We start from the raw sequence: 22,681 nt of genomic DNA, 5'->3' as shown, positions 1-22,681 counted from the left end.
TACATCTAAAACTGAACTTGCCAGGAGCCCATGTGGGGGTTCTGGTCAAATCATTAACATTGGGGTTCATCGGGCATAATCTGGGGGCGACAGAAATGCTGATGAGGCTCGCTTTCTCCTTTAATGAGGTATCAGGAGGAAGACAGAAAACAAAGGGAAGAGGATGCTACACTGAACGCATGAGCCTCTCTCAAATGCACCCCCCCCACCCCCATCGCCTTCTCTGTCCTATCTTGGCCACTGCAGCATCAACCAGCTCGTCTCCTAGGCCGGATTCCGAGGTCAGATTCCGTAATCCTCCTTCCCTCCCCACCACCGTTCTCCGCATCTGACCAGCACCACCCCACATATCCCAAACCCACCCTCCCCTTTCAGTGCCCCTGACCTTGGCACTGTGCCACAGAGCTCCATCCCTCCTCTCTGGCCCAGACTGGTGGTGCAGCTGCCTAGACAGGCTGTGCTCAGTATCCCCTCAATGCCACCCACCCACAGCTGTCCTAGTAATCTCAGAAACATATGAATCTGGTCATTTCAATCCCTCCATCAAAATCCTTCCATGCTCCCCACCCTGGGCCATCACCACCTGCAGAAAAACATCCCAACTTCTCTAAGCAGTTGGTGACACTCTGCTCAGCTGGCCTCACTTCCCTCAGCCCAGCTTAATGTATGTTAGACTGACAGTGAATTATGATTTAGAATCACTCACATCTCTCCAGCCCATACACAAGCCAACAACTCACACAGCATTGTCTCTTGTACCTTCCTGGTCTATTTGTGGAAGAGTTAGTCACCCTTCAAAAGACCATCCAAGTGCCTATCAATGGGGGTCAATTAAGTAAATTATACCACATCCTTACAATGAAATACTGCATAGCTGCTGAAAAGTATCTGACAGGATTTGAACTGACATAAAGAGATGTCCACAAAATACTGCCAAATGGTAGGAAAAATGCGAGTTGCAGAGCTAGACAGCATGAATCATTTAAAAGTTTATGTTGATATAGGTAGTAAAAATCTAAAATGCCATGCATCAAACTTTACCTACAGATGGATGCTTTCACTTTCTATTTTATGCACTTTCGATTGTTTTGATTGTCTTTTATTAAAAAGCACATGTTCCTTTTAAAATAAAGAATTCAAATGAGGTATTTTTCCTTAGTAGTCAAATTAAAGGTTACTGTGGGTTAAGGGAAAGAGGGGATCCAGATGTCTCACCATCTAGAAGCCTTCCCTGACTACTAAGGCAGGGTCCACGACACCCTGCTGGCCCCTTGGACTGCCTTGGTGGGTCTTTGGTGAGAGGTCACTACCTCTCCTGCTAGATAGACTGAGTTCCCAGAAGGGCCAGCTGGGCTTGGCTGGTATAATCAGTTAGCAATTGCAGCTAAATGAAAGAGCGGGCGAGTGAGTGTTTAGATACCCGGAGAGGCACTTCCAGTGGTCAAACCCCTCCGCTTGGAGGAAAGTCTGGGATCACATTCTTTAGTAAATGATCATTAGAAGAATCTGGTCTCCATTGGGAAGAATGGGGCTGGGGAGAGAAATTAATACCCATCCGTCCATTCCCCTTCTGCAGAAAGCCACCACTTAGATGCAACCAGAACTGCAAGGAAAACAGAATTCTCGGTGAAAGCGGACACCTTGCCCAGTCTTCTCTCTCTTTTTTTTTTTTTTTAAAGATTTTATTTATGTATTTGACAGGTAGAGATCACAAGTAGGCAGAGAGAGAGAGAGAGAGAGAGAGAAGGTGGAAGCAGGCTCCCCGCTGAGCAGAGCTCCTGATGCGGGGCTCGATCCCAGAACCCTGGGATCATGACCTGAGTGGAAAGCAGAGGCTTTAACCCACTGAGCCACCCAGGTGCCCCACCTTGCCCAGTCTTAACTGCAAACGCAACTCGTGCAATGATGAGCAGCATTCCCTACCCCCGGTTCCTGCTCTGCCTGTTCACCGAGGGTCTCTTGACTTCTCTCATCCACTTCTCTGTCCCCATGCACTCCTCAGTCTGGGATCGGACATCCAGCTCTCCTACTTTCTTAACCTTTCTGAGCTTCCGTCTCCTTTGCTGTAAAATGAGGTCTCTGCTATCTATACCCGTCTGCTCTGAGGCTTAAATTCCAGAGGATTGGAAATGGCTGGTGGAGACAACGAGTGCCTCGGTTCTTCGGTGTTCATGTTTCCTTTTGTCCCTAGACCACTGCAACCGTCTTTTAACTGCTGGGCTCTATTTTCATCCCAGTTTCATCCGTCTTTTGCATGAACTTGACTTTCTAAAACAAGAGGCCGCATCCCCTCACTCCAGTCCTCCAAAAGTTTCACAGGCTCCGTACTGCAAACATGATCAAGTCCAAATTCCTTAGCACAGTATTCGAGGCCTTCCACGGACGGGCTTGGCTCAAGCTCCATGTCCAACACTGTCTAGCACTCTCCTGAGTTTTGGAGACCTCTAGGCCATGCCATGCTAAAAGCCTGGGGTGTTCTGTACCCACCCCCATTCTTGAACAAAATCCTTCTATTGAAACAAACAAACAAACAAAACCCAACAAACAAAACCCAACCAAACAAAAACAACAGCAAAACCCCCAAAGCCTCTTTCTGCCATGCCCTCTGTCAGAACACACAGCTCTTTCTCAAGGCACAGGAGCTCATTCCTTTCATGGACGCCTCATCTTTGCAGGTCCAGGGCCGGGAAGGGGCTGGGAACAGCCTCGGATGACCAGGGCCCAGCAGCAGAGCTTGCTGTCAGCCTCCCCCAGAAGAGCCACAAGGTAGCTCGTTACCACTTTAAAAGGGACTTTCGAGTGGCATGCGTCACCATCCTAGTGTTGAGCTTTTTGTATAATCAGTATTTATGTATCTTCCTCCCCACGAGAATGAAGAGAAGCTCTTTGTGCTCAGTAAATATAGGTTTCTTTCATTAATACTTGGTTGCAACTTGTGGCAGGTGTGGTGGGGTGGCACAAGATGGCAAGAAAGGTGGCCCACGATTCACCTAGCCACCTCTGACAGGAAAAGAGGTCCACAAAATCCTGCCAGACGGGGGCAAAAATGCAAGGTGCTGAGCAATTCATACGGCACAAATCATTTAAAAAGTCGTATTATCCATATAAGTTTATATACACACGAAAAATCTGAAATGCCATGGATCGCGCACAAAAAGCATGAACCTTGCAGGGAGGTTTTCAGCTTCTGTTTTGTGCCCTTCTGAGTGTGAGGGCCTTTGTGCAGATTCCCCACTGCTTGGATGAGAGAGACTAAAGTCTTAGCCTGGCCTGTGAGGCCCCGAGTGACCAGCCTCAGCTTCTTTCAGATTTGAGGCTCCGTATCCCCTCCACGGCAGCGGCCACACCATCTGGGCCCCAGTCACACCGGCCTCTCTCACACCCCGGGCCCCGCGGGAGGCCTGCTCCTCTGGAGTGCTCCCAGCACCATCGCCCCCTCGCCCGCAAACCCAGTGCTGTCCACCTGGCTTTTCTGCCCGTAATTTATCACCCGTGTCGTCTGCTGTGGCAGCTGTGAGCGCGGGCAATGTGCCTTGTGTGACTGAGGAACTCAAAAGTTTTACTTTATTCCATTTTCATCAATTAAAATTTAAATAGCCGCATGTGAATAGCGGCTACCATGCCGGACAACGACTACTCACTCTTCAGGTCTCGGCTCAAACAGAATCACTCCCGAGGTCTGATCCCTCAAAACAGACCAAGGTTCCCTGTCCTATACTCCCCAGGGCCCTTCCCCTCAGAGACACACAGCAATGCGTTCTTTTAAAAGAGTCTGTCTCAAGCCAGACTATGCAGGGGGCCCCACTTGCATTAAGCGCTCAGTGTCAGAAATGAAGTTAAAAGACTTGTTGTTTTGACCAGTAGGACACCCAGCAGCAGCTGGGGGAAGGCCAGAGACTCACACTTTCTTTGCCCCTTGGAAAACGGCCTGTAAGGACTAAGGCAAAGTAATTCTTCCTTTCCAGAAGAAACTAGCTATCAAGGCTTTGTTATAAGATTTCCTGGGGGAGTCTGGGTCTGGAGAAGTGAGAATGAACTACTGCCTTGTTTTCCCATTTCCAGGGGCACACCTACATCGGCCCTCTGCTACTTCACGTTGGTAGCGAAAAATGGCAGTGTATCTACCAAGGCCTTAGTTCTTGGCTCCCACTTGAAGCAAAAAGTCTTGAAATGTAAAGGTAATCCCACCCCACTGTCTCTCACAGTAACAAGTTTCTGGGAAAACCAGGAATTCATTAGGAAAAAGCAAGAAGAATTAGTGTTTATCAACCCCCCCTACTAGATACCAAATGCCATGGCAGGTGTTTTCAAACCCAGTTGTATTAAAACTTCAGAACCGGGTTAGACAGGCAGGATTATCCCCACTACATAGACAAGGAAAGTGAGCCTCGGCTCCATGTCACATAGCAAAGGGCAGAGGCCAAAGTCAAGCCCAAGTCTGTCTTACTCCAAAGTCTATGCTATTTCATTGATTCTCACTGGTGCCAGGATTTCTTAAAATCAGCAAATTAGATCTGTCCTTGATACTGGTTTATTTATTCCCCAACTTAATATATCTCCATTATTGCTTCCTTTCATTCCTTGCTTTTCTGCTTCTTTCTTGAGAACATGGTTGTACCTTGACCTCAGTTGGCTTTAATTGGTTCTTCTGCATCCCATTTTCCCCTCAAAGATCCCAGTTCTCCATGGGGGAGTGGGGCCTGTGCTAGTTATGTGGAGCTCCAAGCTGGAGCTGGCTATGACCCTAGGGGCCCAGGTTTCTGCTCCCTCTGTCTCTCCTGACATCTCACTGGTCGAGCATTAAGTCAGAAAGTTAGAGGCGAGCCTTACAATCTAAGCAGCTTTTGTTAGACAAAAGGATCAATTTTCATTACGTGAATGGCTACTTCACTATATGCTATAATGGCTTTGTTGAACATCCTGAGAACAAACTATCGAGTCCGCAGGATGACATTCTTGGGACTAAAAAAGCACAATTTTAAAACAAAAAAGCACTCCAGACCCTCCCGTGTGTTTAATCCAAGTCCCTCTGCATTTTAAACTGAAACACAGCAGCAACAACTTTTGTGTTTTTCTACCTATCTGTAATACTCTTTATCCTCCAAGTGCTTTTTTTTTTTTTTTTTTTTTGCCCAGAGGAAGTGAAATTGTCTTTGTTTTCCCTATAAAACAATTTAGCTTTAACACACCACACACCCACACCCACACCCCCCCACACACAATTAATGCAGCTGAAAATTCTGCCCAAGCTCAAGGAGGCTACAAGCAAGATCTGAGCTCAGAATAAATGTGTATTTATATTATTAGATGGTCATTCAATAAAAGGATTATTTCTAACCAAATATGTGCATACGTGTATGCCTATATCCATATATATGCATCTGGGGAGTATTCTTAGAGAAGGGTTTTCTCCCCCACACTTCTGGCAGTTTAGGTTTAAAGGTCAGATTTAAACTATCACCATGTTTCACAATGCAATCTGTGCAGTGCCGCGTAATGAAATGGTTCAGTAAAGGTGCTCGTGGAAATTCTTTTAATTAGGTCTAAGGCTTTTCAGTTGTCAACATGAATAAACCAAGAACCATTCTCTTGCAAACACAAGGCACAAAATACAAATGTAAGTTACCTTTGAAAAAACAGATACGCACTTGCGAGAGGGACGTTATACATGTTTTGTTTTGTTTTTTGAGTTTTTTTATTTTTTATAGTATATCCTCCGCCAATTTTTCTTTTTTTTAAATGCCAACATCTTTCAACAACAAAATGGACTGCAAATCGAAAATAAAAGGGATTGGTCTATTTCTAATGAACCAGGCCACTAATGCCTGGTTCTAATGAAAAGTATTTGCAGAAAGACTAAAGTTAATCGTTAACTAAAAATGTTTATCAAGAGATTAATGATGTTCTTCATGGGCAAAAGCCACCTATCTGCTTAACCATAATTAATTCTATAGACCAGCGGTATTTCAGGCAGAACATGAATGTCCCAGAATGACTCCTGCAAATTGAATGATATCTATTAAAAATGCACCAAAATGCACTTTTGCCCTCAGCAGCACTATCTGAGACCTGAAAGATGAGCGCATCACAGCAGGAACATCATCAAGACTCCGGGTTTTCAAAGCAACGTTGACAAATTAAACTACTCAGATTTGGAATTTTTAGCCATCAGCTCAAAGCTCAATCTAGGGACCAAAATTGCAAAATGCAAACTGTAAGAACACGGGCAGTTGCTTGGGGAAGTCGGATTAGATGCACACTGAGCTCTGATAGAAAAAGCAAAACTGAAGGACCAACTGCAAACATCACCTGAGCAGCTCAGAGTTTGGTGGACACGGAGGCATTGGTAAAAGCCAACCGGCCAGAGATGCCACGTGGTCCTGATAGACATGTGGAATGGATCAGTGTATTGACTGACTGATGGATGAATGTATTGTCTAGCAAACCCTGAGCATGAAGGTACAACACACCGAAGTGTGTTGATTGAGCTTGGGTTCAAATTCTGCCTCCGAGGCTGGCTATCTGCTTGCTGGAGGCCTCTAGGCAAGTTACTTAACCTCTTCTCTTCTCTATAAAAAAGGGGTAAAGTATTCCCCCCACCAGACATTTGTTTCAGAATTGTTATGTAGATTAAATGTCAAGATTTTCCAGGCTTCTAGCACAGTGCCTGGCACACAGTAGGAGCCTAATAGATGGCCACCATTCTTCCACACAACTCAACTCCAAAGCCAAAACCACACAGCCATTGTTGCAGCATAGAAAAGAATAATGGACTCACAATTAACATTTTCTAGGGCATCAATTACTGAAATGTCACTCATTATGCTAAGCCTGGTGGGTTTATTTAGTGACCCAAACTTGGTGTATATTTGGGAGTTAATGAAGTGCGTGGTGTTTACAGAGATAAAAGCAGGATCTGTCTCAGCAACAATGCTGGGCTGAATGGATATAGAATTTCCATGCTTAGGGATGCAGCCAGGCCGGATCCTTGGTGGATCACATGGATACATCCACACGGAGTGAGATATCTCCCAACGGGATCTGGGCATCTCCACCTCCTCGGGGGAGAAAAAAACAGGAAGGGGGGGGTGGGAAGTGTGTATAATAGATGTGTTTCACAGTGTCCCTGCTGTGATGAACAACTTGATCCACTTACAGTTCCAAACACATGATGCATAAAAGAGCTGACAGAAATTCAATTCTTGCAAAGAAAAGCATCTGCTCTCTAGTGGGAACGGCCAAATATTAAGCAGTTTTAAGGCAGGGCAAAGACCTAGAGGAGCGCACTTCATTATCTAGATAGCCGGAGTGAAGCAATGCAGGGGATTACAAGCGGACGGACGAAAAAGTAGCCGAGATTCCAAGCATTAATTACCCGGAGTAAAAATGATTCAAGTTAAATCTTTGTTACGACAAATATTAAACCCAGCTGTGTTTATGTAGCAGTTGTGAAAAAGAAGAAAAAAAGAAATCCGTGTACAATATCTGTGAGCTCTGCCAGTAAATTGAATTCGCTGGCAGCATTTCCTCTACCACGAGCCAAACATCCTCAAAGATAAAAATGTAGCTTTTAAACAGACCTGGGGAAACGGAATCAAGAAATTTCAACCAATAAAACACAACTCTTTACTGGTATAAAAGTAAAGTAAAATTCAGTAATGAAAGGAAGGAAGTCTCTTAAACATTTACTGCATTCCAAAGCTTGGAGTTGCGGTTTATTGCTGAGGTCTCTTCTGATGTCCCACAGTGCTCCTGCTCCAGCATCTTTAATGAAGTCCCATAAACTCCCATAAAATACTTGATTGTTGACAAATCATATACACACACTCAGGGCAGGGCCCAATGGATCACGACGCTCCTTCTCTCTCTCTCTCTCTCTGCATGAAACTTACAAGGTATGGAGTGGACACTGTCATGGAGACTGGCCAACACAGAACAGAGACCTACAGACAATTACTTAAAAGGATGAAGGATGAATGACTGGTGACAGGCAGACACCTGAAGACATACAAGCCACGAGGCCCAAAGCCAAAACATTCCAGTGTTTCAGATGAAAGGAGGAAAGATGATTTTTCCATTATAAAACTGGTAATGGTCATATTATAGAAAATCTGGAAAATAGGAGAAGAAGTGCTAATCCACAATGTTACTGTCTTAATACACTACTGTTGGCAATTTGGAAGGTGTTTTAAAAATCTTTTATTTCTGGGTATCTAGTTGTTTTTCTTCATGATTCTCATAGTGGATATGTCACTTAATATTCTGCTTTCTTCTCTAAATTGAATCTTTAGCATTTCTTGTGTTGCCCATAATCTTCATAACCATCATTTTTAATGACTTCAGGGTACACAGCACTGAATAGCAATAGGTTAGATCACCTTAACTACTCCCCTTAATTTCAGATTATAAAGTTGCTTCTAACTTTGGTTAACATAACATAAACAATGCTGTTTGGTTACGTGGCTTTCTCCATGTAGAAATACTTGACAGGAAAAAAAAAATCTTAGAAGTCAAATTTCTGGGTCAAAAAAGAATACATTTTAATATCCCATTACATATATCCTCATATAAGAAAGTGTGTTATGAAAGAGCACCACTCAGGCTATAGAAAGCATTAAGTTAAAAAAAACAAACAAACAAAGAGTAAGCAGACAGTACAGGCTTCCCCATATATGTACACACACAAAAGCCTACAAATTCCAGGCCAATGAATATTAAAAAGGACCCTAATTGAGCCATGAGCAATCTTGTTCCCCAGTAATAAAATGCGGTATGTCCACATCACTGGAAGCCTGAAAGAGTCTGAACTCCCTTTGATCAAGTTTTTTAAAAGCACTACAATCTATGTATTGACTAAGCAGCTTATGCTTAATACCTTTTTTCAAGAATTAATTAATAATAATAATAATAATAATTATTATTATTATATTTTAGGGGCAAGTAAGAGCAGAGAGAGAGGAAAGGAGAGAATCTCAAGCGGGCTCCATGCCCTGCATGAAGCCTGATGCAGAGTTTGATCTCATGACCCTGAGACCATGACCTGAGCTGAAATCAAAAGTAGGACGCTTAATCAACTGAGCCACCCAGGTCCCCCTACACTTAATATTCTTGAAGGAATAAGAGATGTTATTTAAAATTTAGGAGAGAAACTGATGAAGCAGTTAAATGGCTGTGTTCTCTGTAGCCATGCGGCCTTGAGATAAACATGAAGTCTATAAACAGGCATGGAGATCAGTAAGAGATGGACTATTCTTGCAACATCCCTTCTCCAAAATCCACAGCTGGGGAACAAGATGGTCAGTAAAAAATATTACATCTGCAAGTCTCATGAAACCCAACAAAATACAATGGTATTAACCTTGTCCATCTGGTATTTTTTTTTTTTTTTTAAGACAGACAAAGGTAATGGAGATTAAGATTATGGAAGTTGAAACCCAACTGTCTAGATACCTAGTTGAAAGCCTAGTAGAATACCATCCTATGTCCAAAGTTACCCCTTTACCCATTTTTTGTAAATTACATGAAAATCAACAGTGCTATTCTGAAAGCTACTCAATACTGGAGCCCCCTTTTAAAATCCATTTCCAAGTCCTCTTCTTTTTAAAAATTAATTTGAGTCATAACTGATATGTGATAGAATGCCTACAGAACCATCTGAGGAGTTCTGACAAATGCATGGCACCTGGGTAACCACCAACACAATCAAAGATACAGAATGCTTCCTTCACCCCAATGGTGCCCTTGTCAGTCAGTCCCTGTCTTCTCCAACCCAGCCCAAGGCAACCACTGATCAGCTTTCATCCACCAAAGACCAGCTTTCTCTCTTCTATAATTTTATTTTATTTTATTTTTTAAAGATTTTATTTATTTATTTGACAGACAGAGATCACAAGTAGGCAGAGGCAGACAGAGAGAAAGGAAGGGAAGCAGGCTCCCTGCTGAGCAGAGAGCCCCATGTGGGACTTGATCCCAGGATGCTGGGATCATGACCTGAGCTGAAGGCAGAGGCTTTAACCCACTGAGCCACCCAGGTGCCCCTCTCTCTTCTATAATTTTACATAAATAGGATCATATAGTATATTCTCTTTAGCCTGGCTTCTTTTGCTCAGTGTAAGATATTTCAGAATCACCCATGTTTTGGGGCAGATCAGCGGTTTCTTTCTAGTGCTGAGTAGTATTTCTTTGTTTATACATTCACCAGTTAAAGGACACTTGGGTTATTTCCAGTTTTTGGTGACTATGAACAAAAGCCACTAGAAACATTTACATATATGTATTCGTGTACATGTAAGTTTCAGTGTTCTTGGGTGAATACCTAGGAGTGAAGTACTTTTGTCAAAGAGTAAACATATGTAAGATACACACTTATAAGAAACGCAGTCATTTTACTGTGCTCATACCAGTGGGGTGGATGGTGGTACACTCACTGTGTTATAGCTCCTTCAAGGACCATGTTTTCATGTGTTCACTGGCCATTTGAATACCTTTGACTGTTAAGTGTCTCTTCAATCTTTTACTACTTTTTAATTGGACTGTTTCCTTACTGAGTTTAAGGGTTCTTTGTATATTCTGGAAAAAAAAAAAACCCTTTTTCATATATACATATGGAGAATATTTCAGTCCATGGCATGCTACTTCATTTTTAAAATTGTCTTTTGAAGAAGGTAAGCTTTTATTTTTATGAGGTTTAACTGATCATTTTTTCTTTTATGATGTGTGTCGTTGTGCCTTATCTAAGAAATCTTTGCCTTCCCCAAATTTATGAAGATTTTCTTCTCTATTTTCTTGTGCTTACAGTTTTTTTTTTTTTCTTTTAGGTTTCGTTCTATACTCCATTCTGGGCTTATATTTATATGAGGTAAAAGTCGAGATTCACTTTGTTTCTATATGGAAATTCAGTTGTTCCAGTAGCATTTGTTGAAAAAAAAACCCACCAAAAAACCTTATTACTTCTCTACTGAATTACTTCGGCATATTTGTTACAGATCAACTGGCCGTTTAAACAAATATTTGTTCTGTTTTATTGAACTATGTATCTATACTATCTACATTTATTATAATTTCATAGTAAGTCTTGAAAGTAGGTAAAGTAAGTCCTACAACTTTGTTCTTTTTCAACATTGTTTTGGCTATTCCAGATCTTTCGCATATTCATATACATTTCAGAATTAGCTTGTCAAGTTCTTTTTTTTTTTTTTTCTAAAGCCATCTGGAATTTGGGTTGGGAATATATTGAATCTATAGATCAATTCAGGGAAAATTAACATCTTTAAAATGTTGAATCTTCCAATCCAAAACATGGAATATCTCTCCATTTGTTTAGGTCTTTTAAATTTTTTCTCAGAAATATTTTATAGCTTTTAGTATACAAATTTTACATACATTTTGTTAAATTTATTCCTAAATATTTTATGTTTAGCAATTTTAAGTGGCACTTTGAATTTTTCATTTTCCAACTGATTACTAGCATATAGAAATATATTTTTCTTATATGCTGACCTTATTCTGCATGCTGCTAAATTCATTTATGAGCCTCCTTAGGATTCTCCACACACATGATCATGTCTGAATGAAGACAATTTTACTTCCTCCTTTCTAATATTTAGGGTTTTTCTTTCCCTTGTCTTAGCAAACTGGTTAGAACCACCAGTACAATGCTGGATAGAAATGGGAAGAGCAGACCTCCTTTTTGTGGTTCTCATTCTGAGAGGAAAAGCATTCTATTCTTTTGCCATTAAGTAAGATGTTACCTGTAGGTTTTTTTCTAGATGCTCTCGATCACAATGGGGATACCCAGTTTGGGAAGCTCTCTTAATCATGATAGGTGTTGTGTTTTTCCTAAAATAATTTGTTTGTATGTTTTGATACCATTTTTCTTTTTTAGTCTGTTGATAATGGTATACTAGACTGATGGCTTTTCAAATATTTAGCCAATATGTATTCATTTCTTCACCATGTATTAGCCTTTTCATACATTGGATTCAATTTGTTAATATTTTATTAAAGATTTTTACATCTGTATTTATGAGGTATATTGGCTAGGGGTTTTCTTTTTTTGTAAATTTTTCATTTGGTTTTCATGTCAGGGTAATGCAAATCTTATAAGTAATGTGGGAATTGTTCCTTTCCCCTTTATTGTCTTTTTCCCCTTAAATTTTCTCAAAAAGTTAGCCTAAGTTGATACCTGTTCTTTTTCTTTCTTTCTTTAAAGATTTTATTTATTTATTTATTTGACAGAGAGAGACATGGCGAGAAAGAGAATAAGCAGAGGAAGTGGGAGAGGGAGAAGCAGGCCTCCAGCAGGGCAGGAAGCCTGATGCGGGGCTCGATACCAAGACCTTGGGATCATGACCTGAGCCAAAGGCAAATGTTAACGACTAAATCACCCAGGCGCCCCGAGATGTATCTGTTCTTAAGAGCATGACAGAATTAATGAAAATATCTGGAACTGGAATTTTCTCTGTGGGAGTTTTAATTACAAAATCAAATCTACTTAATAGAAATAGTGCTATTTTTCTATTTGCTTATTGTGTAACAGCCTGTAATTTCTATATTTCCAAGAATGTTTATTTTACCTAATTAATCAAAATTGTAGGCATTAAGTTCTTATAATTATTCCCGTATTTGCTTTTCCCTTTCCTTTAAAAAAAAAATCCTATTTATTTTGGAGTATTTTCAGACTTCCAGAAAAGTTGCAAAGCTACTACAGAGAGTGCCCATCTACTCCACACTCAGTTCTGGTTTCACTTAATAGGTATTATATTTCCGCGGCACTTTTGTCAAAACTAAGAAGCCAATACTTGGCACCTTCTCAACTCAACTCCAAACGTTATTGTGATTTTAGCGATTTTTCCATTGATGTCCTTTTCCTATCCTAGTTTTCAATCCAGAATTCCACCTCGTGTTCTGTTTGCCATTTCTTTTTAGTCTCCTCTGGAATGTGACAGTGCCTCAGTCTTTCCTAAGGTTTTTTTTTAAGGACCTTGACAGTTTTTTTTTTTTTTTTAAAGATTTTATTTATTTATTTGACAGAGATCACAAGTAGGCAGAAAGGCAGGCAATGAGAGAGAGGAGGAAGCAGGCTCCCTGCTGAGCAGAGAGCCCGATGCGGATCTTGATCCCAGGACCCTGGGATTATGACAAGCCAAAGGCAGAGGCTTAACCCACTGAGCCAGCCAGGCACCCCAGGACCTTGACAGATAAAACACTCAGCAGGTAATATGTTACAGAATGTCCCTCAATTTGGGTTTAACTGAGGTCTTTGTCACTATCTGGCTGGGGTTTTGGGAAGAATACCAGAGAGGTCATGTATCTCCATTGTATCAAGGTTATGTGATATCCACACAACATCACCGGTGGTATTAATTGCTTAAAGTAGTGTTGGACATTTGTCCACTCGAGTTACAGATTTTCCCTTCCTCTACTCCATTTCTCGGAAGCTAGTCACCAAGTCCAGCCATGCTCAAGTGTAGGTGTGAGTGTGTTGCTGGGGGAGGGGTGAGGGGGATTAAGCGCCTTCTCCTAGAGAGGGGAGTATCTACAGATATTATTCGGAATTCCTCTTTGAGGAAGATTTGCTTCTTGTCCCCCATCCACTCCCTTTTTGTTGGCGTTTGCGCTCTTTTGCATCCTCTTACTTTTCATCTATCTGACTCTTTAAAATGAAATTCTTGTGGATAGCATACAATTGGATCCTGATTATTTATGTAATTTATTACTCTCCTGTAATTAGAGCATTTAGACAACATATGTTTAATGTGATAATCAATATAGTTGGGTAAATCTTGCTAACTTTTCTATATGTTGCATCTGTTTTTGGTTCCTTTATCCTTCCTCCTCCCCACAAATGTTTTGGGATTCTTAATATTGACTTATTAGCTAGCTACACGTTTTTTTTTCCCCTTAGTGGGTCCTCTAAGAGTTACAATATACATCTTTAACTTAATAGTCTACCTTCAAATAATGTTATATCAGTTTACATAGAATTTAAGAATCTTAAAACTGTACTTCCTTTCTCCATCCTCACCCTGTCCTCTGTGCTACCGTTGCCATACAATATATTTCTACCCATGTTACAACACACAATAATACATCGGTATTATTTTTACTTTAAATAGTCAATTGCCTTTTATAGAAACTAAAAATGAGAAAAGAAGTCTGTTATATTTGCCTACATATTAACTCTTTCTGGCACTCTTCCCTCTTCATTGTTCAAATTTCTCTACAGTTTCATTTTTCTTCTATCTGAAGAACTTCCTTTAATAATTCTTGTGGTGTCTGCTGACAATGATTTTCTCTCACTTTTTTTGTCTGACTAGGTCTTAATTTTGCCTTCATTCTTGAAGGATATTTTCATCCTATAGACTTGTAGGTTGACAAAAATTGTCATTTATTTTTATCTTTATTTTATTTTTTCAGTGTTCCAAGATTCATTGTTTCTGCATCACACCCAGTGCTCCATGCAATACGTGCCCTCTTTAATACCCACTACCAGGCTCACCCACTCCCCCACCCCCGACACCTGCCCAAAACCCTCAGTTTGTTTCTCAGAGTCCACAATCTCTCATGGTTCGTCTCCCGCTCTGATTTCCCCCAATTCTCCTTCATTACTTTTAAAATGTCATTCCATTATCTCCTGGCTTAGGTACCTTTCTTGTAAGAAGTCTTCTGTTGTTACTTCTTTCTTTTATATAATGTGTCTTTTTTCTCCAGCTAATTTTAAGCCTTTCTATTTATCACTGGTTATAAGTAACGATCAATTTGGGATTCTGTGTGGTTTTGTTTAGATCTACTATGCTTGTGGTTTGTTGAGCTTCTTAGAACTCTGAGTTTACAACTTTCACCAAAAGTTTTAAAAAAAAAAAGCTATAATCTTTCATTTTTTTTTTTTTTAAATGATGTTAAGTGTTTTAGTCCTCTTGATATTGTGCTATGGGTCCTCCTAATCTTTACTCTAGAGCTAACTTAGAGTACTACCAAGACATGGCCTCCTGTGGTCTCTACCATTTGCCCTGAGCCATCAGCAAGATCTCCTTCCTTTGCCTGGTCAGAATCCGAATGTCGCCTCGTCTGCATGAGCTCCATCCTACACATGGGCTGGCCAGTCTTCAGCACATTCGCCAAGAGGCCCTGATTCTGATTTCTGGAGCTCCTTTCGATGAGTGGCTTCCGGTCTGGTACCCTGACCCACAAATGTAAGCCACCTCTCGCTCAGATCTCTGACCCTTCAACCTACCAAGACTGTTGTGCTTTGCTGGGGAGCCCCCATCATTGCACCACGGTCCAGAAATGCCCAAGGCAAAAAGCCAGGGGAGATGGTAGGGCTCCCCTCACCCGCCTCCTTTCTCTCCGGAATCAAAGTCCTGCAGTGCCTGTTGTCTAACATGTGAAAACTGTTGTTTTTATATTTGTCCAGAGTTCTAGTTGTTAGTGGTAGGAGGATAAAGCCAGTTCCAATTATTCCATCATGGCTAGAAGCAGAACAAAGGCCTCTTTTAATAAAATTTCCAGCACGGGTGCCATGTTTTGCAAGATTTCATCTACCAAAATAACCCAATCCATATGTCCCTTCCACCCTTCCATCTATCTAGTCAGTGGCTGCTGCATCTCTGCGAAGCAAAGATGAATAAAACTTAATTCCTGCCTTCACAGAACTGACATTTAAAAGGAAAAGCCAGAAATGTGTAATAAATTATATTGCTGGGTGACAAGTATAATTACACAATCAATACAAGGAGCTCTGAAGACATAGAGAAAGATGTAGTCCAATTACTTAGAGAGGTCAGGGAAGGTTTTTAATATATATATACATATATATTTATATTTGTATTTATTTCTAAAGCCGGCTCCACACCCAACATGGGGCTTGAACTCACGACCCTGAGACTAAGAGTCACATGCTCCACGGACTGAGCCAGCCATACGCCCTGGGGAAGGTTTTTATAGCCTCCATTTAGAGTAAGTCTTGAAGAATGAGTACGAGATTGACAGGTGGGATAGGACATTTGGGAAAAAAGAAACTCTGTATGCAAAGTTTGAAGTTATAAAATAACATGTGTGGTTTGGAGAACTAGTAACAGTTCCAAATACCTACAACATAGGGTTTGGAGCTGGGAGGGGAAAGAGAGCTAACGCTATGGAAAAACACCAGGAGGGTCCGAACCTGAAGGAAGACTGAATGCCAGGCTCATCGTCATTTGCGTCCATAAATCATGACCACTAACTACCATCTACCATACTCGTAGGATATATGTTTTGCATGTATTATATACGTTACCTTCGATTCCCACAACAGCCTATGAGGAAACGAAGGCTCAGAGAGCTTAAGGAATTCTGACCGAGATCACACGGCTAGTAAGTGAAGAAGCCAGGAATTAAACACACATCTGTCTGATTTCAAAGCCAACGAAAGGAATTTGCCTCTAAGCGATAGGCACGGGGAAGTTTGGGGAGGATATTTTTTTTTTTTTAATTTTTTTTTAAGATTTTATTTATTTATTTGACAGACAGATATCACAGTAGGCAGAGCGGCAGGCAGAGAGAGGAGGAAGCAGGCTCCCTGCTGAGCAGAGAGCCCGATGTGGGGCTCGATCCCAGGACCCTGAGACCATGACCTGAGCTGAAGGCAGAGGCTTAACCCTCTGAGCCACCCAGGCGCCCCTGGGGAGGATATTTTGTCTTTTCAAGTTGTTTTTTTTTTTTTTTTTTTTTTTTTTAGCTTTTTAATTACGTTCATTGATGGAGAGGTTTTAAGAGGGAAACATAGTTAGATTTAGTTTTGGAAAGGTCGCTCTGGTCCAAGAGAAGAAAAGGCCGGAGTCTGAAGACCACGTTTGGAGGCTGCTGAAAATAGTGCAGGAGAGAAGAGCCTGGATACGGTGGTGTGGGGAGAGACGGAGAAGAGGACTGGACAAACAGTTTAAGAAGCCGGATCTGCCAGATGCCGTGAACAGGCCGCTCTAACGAAAGGGGAAATTATGAGGTCAATTACGGGTATGCTGGTACCCTGAAGGTACCTGGTCCTGTGCTGAATGCAAGGGACACAGAGATGCTCAGGACATGATTTCCTCTCAAGGACTTGGTAGTTCCCACAGCCTGAGAGAATCGTGTCTGTGCATTCCACTGGAACACACGTACCTCAGAGACCACAGTCCCTCTCCATTACTGTATCTCTGGAGTCTTTAATGGGTCTAGAGCCAACACCGTTGTAGAACATTCTCAACGCTGCCACAAACCAACCTGCAAACAAAGAGGCTCTTTCCATGTAGGCTGAGGACTGTTAAGGAACTCACTGTCCTCTAACGCTGGCTGTAACTACTAACAATAGTTTTGTGAAAAACAAAAGCAGGTACCTTTGTCTGAACACTGATAATGTGTGAGCTCTGTCCCAAGCACCTGAAGGGCATAACCATCTCATTTCTTTGCTACAGCAATCCTAACTTACAGGGCTCGTACTCCTTCTTCTAAGGTGGGAGACTGAGCTCAGAGACAAAAAATAACTTGCTCACATTCCTTGGGTTCCCTGAGACCACTTCACTGATCATCTTGAGTCGGGGACACCTGGGTGGCTTGGCTGATTAAGTGTCCAACTCTTGATTTCGGCTCAGGTCAGGATCTCAGGGTGGTGAGACTGAGCCCCGCATCAGGCTCCGTGCTGGCCATGCAGGCTGCTTAAGACTCTCTTTCTCCCTCTCCTCCGTTCCTCCCCACCCACTTGCGTACACTCTCGCACACGTATTTGGATGCATGCTCTCTCTCTAAACAAACAAACAAACAAAATAGCAAACAAAGCATCTTGGAATGTGCCACCTTCAGGAAGGCTCTATCTATTACCTGTCTCCCCAATTCTGTCATCACCTGGGACCTTCTGGGCCTCGTTCCTCTTTCCCCTGCAGCCCCCATTCTGCTATATCGTGATGTAGATGTAATTTAGGTATCTGTTTTCCCCCTACTTTCCTCTCTGAAAGAAAGGACTAGCTCTGCTTTATTGTTGCTGCTTAATGCCCAGCACTGGGTCAAAGCACTGTAGATGGGACCAGACATCCTCCTGCATGGTTTCTTAACCACCAGTCACTCATTCCGGGCTGTCCCCAGGTCTCCTGGCCATTCCTAGGCTCACTTACCGTAGTCACTCGGGAGCTGCTAGGCCATACCTCTGGCACCCATGGCTTAAAGGAAAAGCTCTCCTACCGAAACGGAGCCAGGGTGGAAATGACATATTCTTTAGACCAACAGAACTCAAACTATGGTCAGGAGGCCCAAAGATCCCAAGCCCATACTCTGTCCTGACATGAATAGCAGACCTCACAGCGTCTGTTGCCTCCACTTCTCCTGCTTCTGCCATCTCTCTGCTGCAGAAGAGAGCAGTGTACGAGGAGGGGCGGAGTGGGCTTTGGTGGTATTGAATCTCAGTTCTGGCCCAGCCAGCAGTGTGACCTGTGGCCAGGCATGGACTCTCTGAGGCTCTCTTCCCCTGTGAAAAGCACAGAGAACACCTCCTCCATTGGGCTCTGATGCTAACTGAATGTGATCCCTGGAGGCCGCAGGCCCTGGAGAGGCAGTGGGGGCCCGGTGGCTCTCAGGAGAGGCGGAGTTGGGGTCGCCTCCTGGGTCCTCCTCTTTCTAGCTCTGTGAGTAAAGTGGGAATCGGGAAAATACCTTCCTCAGAGCAGTGGGAAGACGAAATGAGAGGCCAACAATGAGCTCTCAGCACAGTGCTCAGCTCAGAGGAAGTCAGTTAATGGCAGCCACTGTTTAACTAGGCTGCAAATGGAAGGATTTACATAGCATAAATGACTTTCCCCAATCTTATACTGAGTTCAGAGTGGAGGAGTTTGAAACCATGTTGCAACCCACTCACCAACAAACAGCCCTCTCTTCCAGACAGCCAACCCCCAAGTGCCATCAGCACTCCTGGCAGTCATGGAGCTCCACCTGCCATGACACAAACCCAGCAACACAAACCCAAGTCCACGTCAGCACACACGGAACATCAACTCCTTCCAGTCTGGAAGCCAGAACAACTTTATAGATCTCCCAGCAGACAGAGCTGCAGAGGTCAAACCAGAAACATCAAACCATATTTCCCAGGGTGTCCCAATCCTCCTCATTCATCCGGACAAGGAGGGGACTGGGGCTACTTCAAACAGCTGCCCATGAGGCAGCCCAAGTAGCAGCGCCAAGACTGGTGTGTGGTCAGGTGTTAGCGCGGTAAATGTGGCAGCCGGCTGCTTTTGCTAAAGTGAGCTCACTGTCTGGCCAGACCGAAGGTAACAAAGGATTATGGGACGTGGAACCACATTCAGAGCATGGTCAGCAGATACCCTGCTACATGGGAAAACGCCTGCTTGATGGTGGTCCAGGAGAGAAATGTAGACTTGGAAGTGCCCCATACTGTTCACAAGGAAAGCCCTCCGCCCGCCCCCGCTTCACAGTCAGGGTACCCAAGGGACATGGCAATGTGATAGAGAGGGACAGCAAGACCCCCAGACCCCCACAGAAAGAGGAACTGACCAGACCCGGGTATCAGCCCTCGAGATGCAAGTTATGACAGCAAAGCAAGACGAACAAAATGAACTGCCCTCCAGCTTTCTCCACTGAGACAAAGGTGGCAGAGACAGCAGAGACAGAAACAACCACAGCGGTCTCCCCTCCTTCCCCTTCTCTAAAGTCACATCCACGTCCCCCCTCCCCTTCCAACTCACAGGAGTCAGACCTCAAGAGTTCATTACCCACCACATCATTTGGGAGGCTCTGAAGGTCATCAAAGGGAGTTTCCAGGGTGTTGGTGTCCACGTTGAGGATCACGACATCATCTAGGGCCATGTTTCTGACTTTCTGCAAAAAAAAAAAAAAAAAAAAAAAAAAATCCAAGAGAAAAAAAAATCATTGAAGCACCATGAGGACACAGATACTTCCACTGGCCCTCTCTGGGGAAAGGGCATAAGGAAGAACAGTGACAAAGGCTTTGACAAAGGCTCATTTTGTGGCAGGCCCAATGCTAGGTGGTTCACATTTTCTGAGGCCTTTTAACTGTCACAAAAACTCTATAAGCTTTACAGTCATCCCCAAGTCCCAGGAGTGGAAAGGGTTTCACAGAGATGAAGCTGACTAAGTTAACATGCTCAGGTCACACAGCTAGGAAGAGAGATCTTTACTCTCCAACATTATTTTTTTTTTCTTGTATTTTCTTTTCTTTTCTTTGTTTAAGCAGTAGAAGCTGTGGTCTAAAGCTCTGGGCCCCAGGAACTCTGATGTACAGCTCGGCCCTTACGACACCCACATTCAACCCATCCCCTTTCATTTACCAAAAGCTATTTGCCCATCTCTCTTTTGGACCTTGTCATTCTTGGGTATGGAATACAGTGTATGGCCTGGTGTTAACATGTTAACATTTCCCTTAGCCACTAAGTAGGAAGGTCACACTTTTAGTTGGATTCCATTTTCCATAGAAACCCAGTTAGTGAGTCAAGGCTCAGAGGCTCTGGCCAGAAGTCCTAATTCCCTGGGCACAGGAGCAGAGAGGGTATGGGAGACGTGCTTACTGGGTGTGCACACTGGTACGGGGAGGAAGGGATAGGTAAAGATAGAGAAAGGAAAAGTCCACCGTCTGGGAGCACCTCTCCACAGACGATGTAAGTATGAGATGACGCTTCTTTCTTTCTTTCTTTTTCTTTTAAGATTTTATTTATTTATTTGACAGAGAGAGAGATCACAAATAGGCAGAGAGGCAGGCAGAGAGAGTGGGGGAAGCAGGCTCCCTGCTGAGCAGAGAGCCTGATGTGGGGCTCAATCCTAGGACCCTGAGACCATGATCTGAGCAGAAGGCAAAGGCTTAACCCACTGAGCCACCCAGGCGCCCCTGAGATGATGTTTCTAATCATGATATTCACCCGCTGCTGGAATCCACCTCCACTTTTCTCCTGTTCACCCACCACTCCCAATCTCATTTAACCCCCTTCTCCTCTCAAATATCAAAGCTCATTCCCTTAGAGTCTAGAACTTCAGAACTGTTGTCTTTATCCCAGTGGGCCTCAGTTAATTAGAAAGACCCTACAATTCCAAAACTGGAATGCTTGTGGGTGTGAAAGACAACATATCATGCCAGGGCAAAAGACATACAGTAGGACATACGGTCACCTTACCTATATAAGGGACCAATGTATTAGCTGCCCTCTGAGGCACTGCAGATGACTGTGCAGATGTGCGCTGCCCGAGGACGCCCAGCCAGCCAGCGGGGGCTGAAATCTGCTAAGCGGCACACCTGGGTCAGGGGTTGTGGCAGTGGGAGGAGGGAGATGCCTTTTCCTAATTCATCCCAGAGCACTGCATTGCCTAGTGTTGGGGCTGGACCATCCCAATGGCTGCTAAGCCAGAGTCTGCTAATGCCCTAGAAATGGACAATTACAATATAGAATATATAATAATATAATATAAACTAGAAGCCCACTGGTATTTTATACTTTATCTCATTTAACTCATACCGAATTCTGCAAAGTGTATGTTATTGCTTTCACTTTATGTCCCTGGAGAAAAAGCAGGCTTAGAGAGGTGAGGTAAGGGGCCGAGGTGACAGCGAGGGCCGCCTCCCCAGCCATGCTCCTGTGGCACCACACTGTCGCTACTTGTCATTAGACACCCTCAGCGAGACCTCTGCAGAGCCCTTGTCATGCGCCCAGCACCCCTTTGCCTGCCTGCCTTCCTCTACTGGGGTGCGGGCTCCTTCAGCGGCTCATCTTTTGGGCTCACCGCTTCCTGACGATCAGAACCCGAGGAAATGGCACTCGGTCAGCGCTCAGTAATGCTGGTCAATGCTTGTTCTCTCCAACAGCAGAACTATAGTACCAGAACCTGGTACTTTTGTAAACCTTTTGACATTCTGCCAAGCAGGAGTGGGGCACTGAGCTAGACAGAAGCCTCACATGGCTGAAAATGGTCTCAGGGGATGACATTCCGGGTCCCTCCCACTGAATACACCTAGAAGCCTCAAACTGCTTTTGCTACTGAGTTTTCCAAGCTACCAGGGGCTAGCCCACAAACCTCTCAATCCACGCACCAGCACTTCCCGAGGGCCCACTCTGGGCTGAGAACCGCAGAGAAGGGGTAAGACTGCCTCCTTGCAAGTTTATTGTGCTCTCCAAACCCCGACACTCACATTAATCCACTGCTTTGTCTACAGGGTAAAGAGCTATCAGCCAACAGCCTGGAGAATAACACAAGTCACTAGAGTTTCATAAGCACAATCCCCACTTTTCAGATGAGAATATTAAGGCTCATGGCGAACGGTCCAGAGTTCCTTTGCTGTCTCATTTTTCAGTACAGGAGGTTAAACACCTCACAATGTGCTGGTAGGAAGTCACACAAACAGCCTCTACAACTATCTTTTTCACTTTTCTCCCTCGGTGTCGCTCACACAGATTCTTTCAGATTCGCCAACCCAGCTGAAGACAAAGTCTCACCATTCCCACCATAAGAATTGGCTTGCCTCAGTTTATGCGGCTACTATTTGGCTACTTTTTGTCTATAAAACTGGTAAGACAACTGGAAAGAAAACCTGCCGGCCCCTTCTCAATAGCTCATGGGCTGTCACTTTGAAAGCAGAGACACCAGAAACAGAACCAGAGAAGGGGGTACAAGGAACTCTGTAACTCAGCAGGGGACTCTAGGCCTGGACGGCCAGTGT

At 43.3% G+C, this 22,681-nt stretch overlaps 1 protein-coding gene across 6 annotated transcripts in view; it reads right to left on the bottom strand.

Moving 5' to 3' along the window:
- Window positions 1-22,681, bottom strand: part of DENND1A (DENN domain containing 1A) — a 496,533-nt gene that overhangs the window by 158,400 nt on the left and 315,452 nt on the right. For 5 of the 6 annotated variants that reach the window (XM_059410848.1, XM_059410842.1, XM_059410846.1 and 2 more), the window contains one exon: window positions 19,735-19,836. The exons of the other annotated variant lie outside the window; for it this stretch is intronic. In XM_059410848.1, coding sequence (XP_059266831.1) covers window positions 19,735-19,836 — 102 coding nt within the window. The remainder of the gene's footprint in view (window positions 1-19,734; window positions 19,837-22,681) is intronic. 6 annotated transcript variants of the gene reach the window in all.

This window comes from Mustela nigripes, chromosome 9, assembly GCF_022355385.1.
Source record: "Mustela nigripes isolate SB6536 chromosome 9, MUSNIG.SB6536, whole genome shotgun sequence".
In the NCBI taxonomy this organism is placed as follows: domain Eukaryota; kingdom Metazoa; phylum Chordata; class Mammalia; order Carnivora; family Mustelidae; genus Mustela; species Mustela nigripes.
Note: the sequence above shows the minus strand (reverse complement) of the source record. Positions and strands in the feature narration are given on the sequence as shown.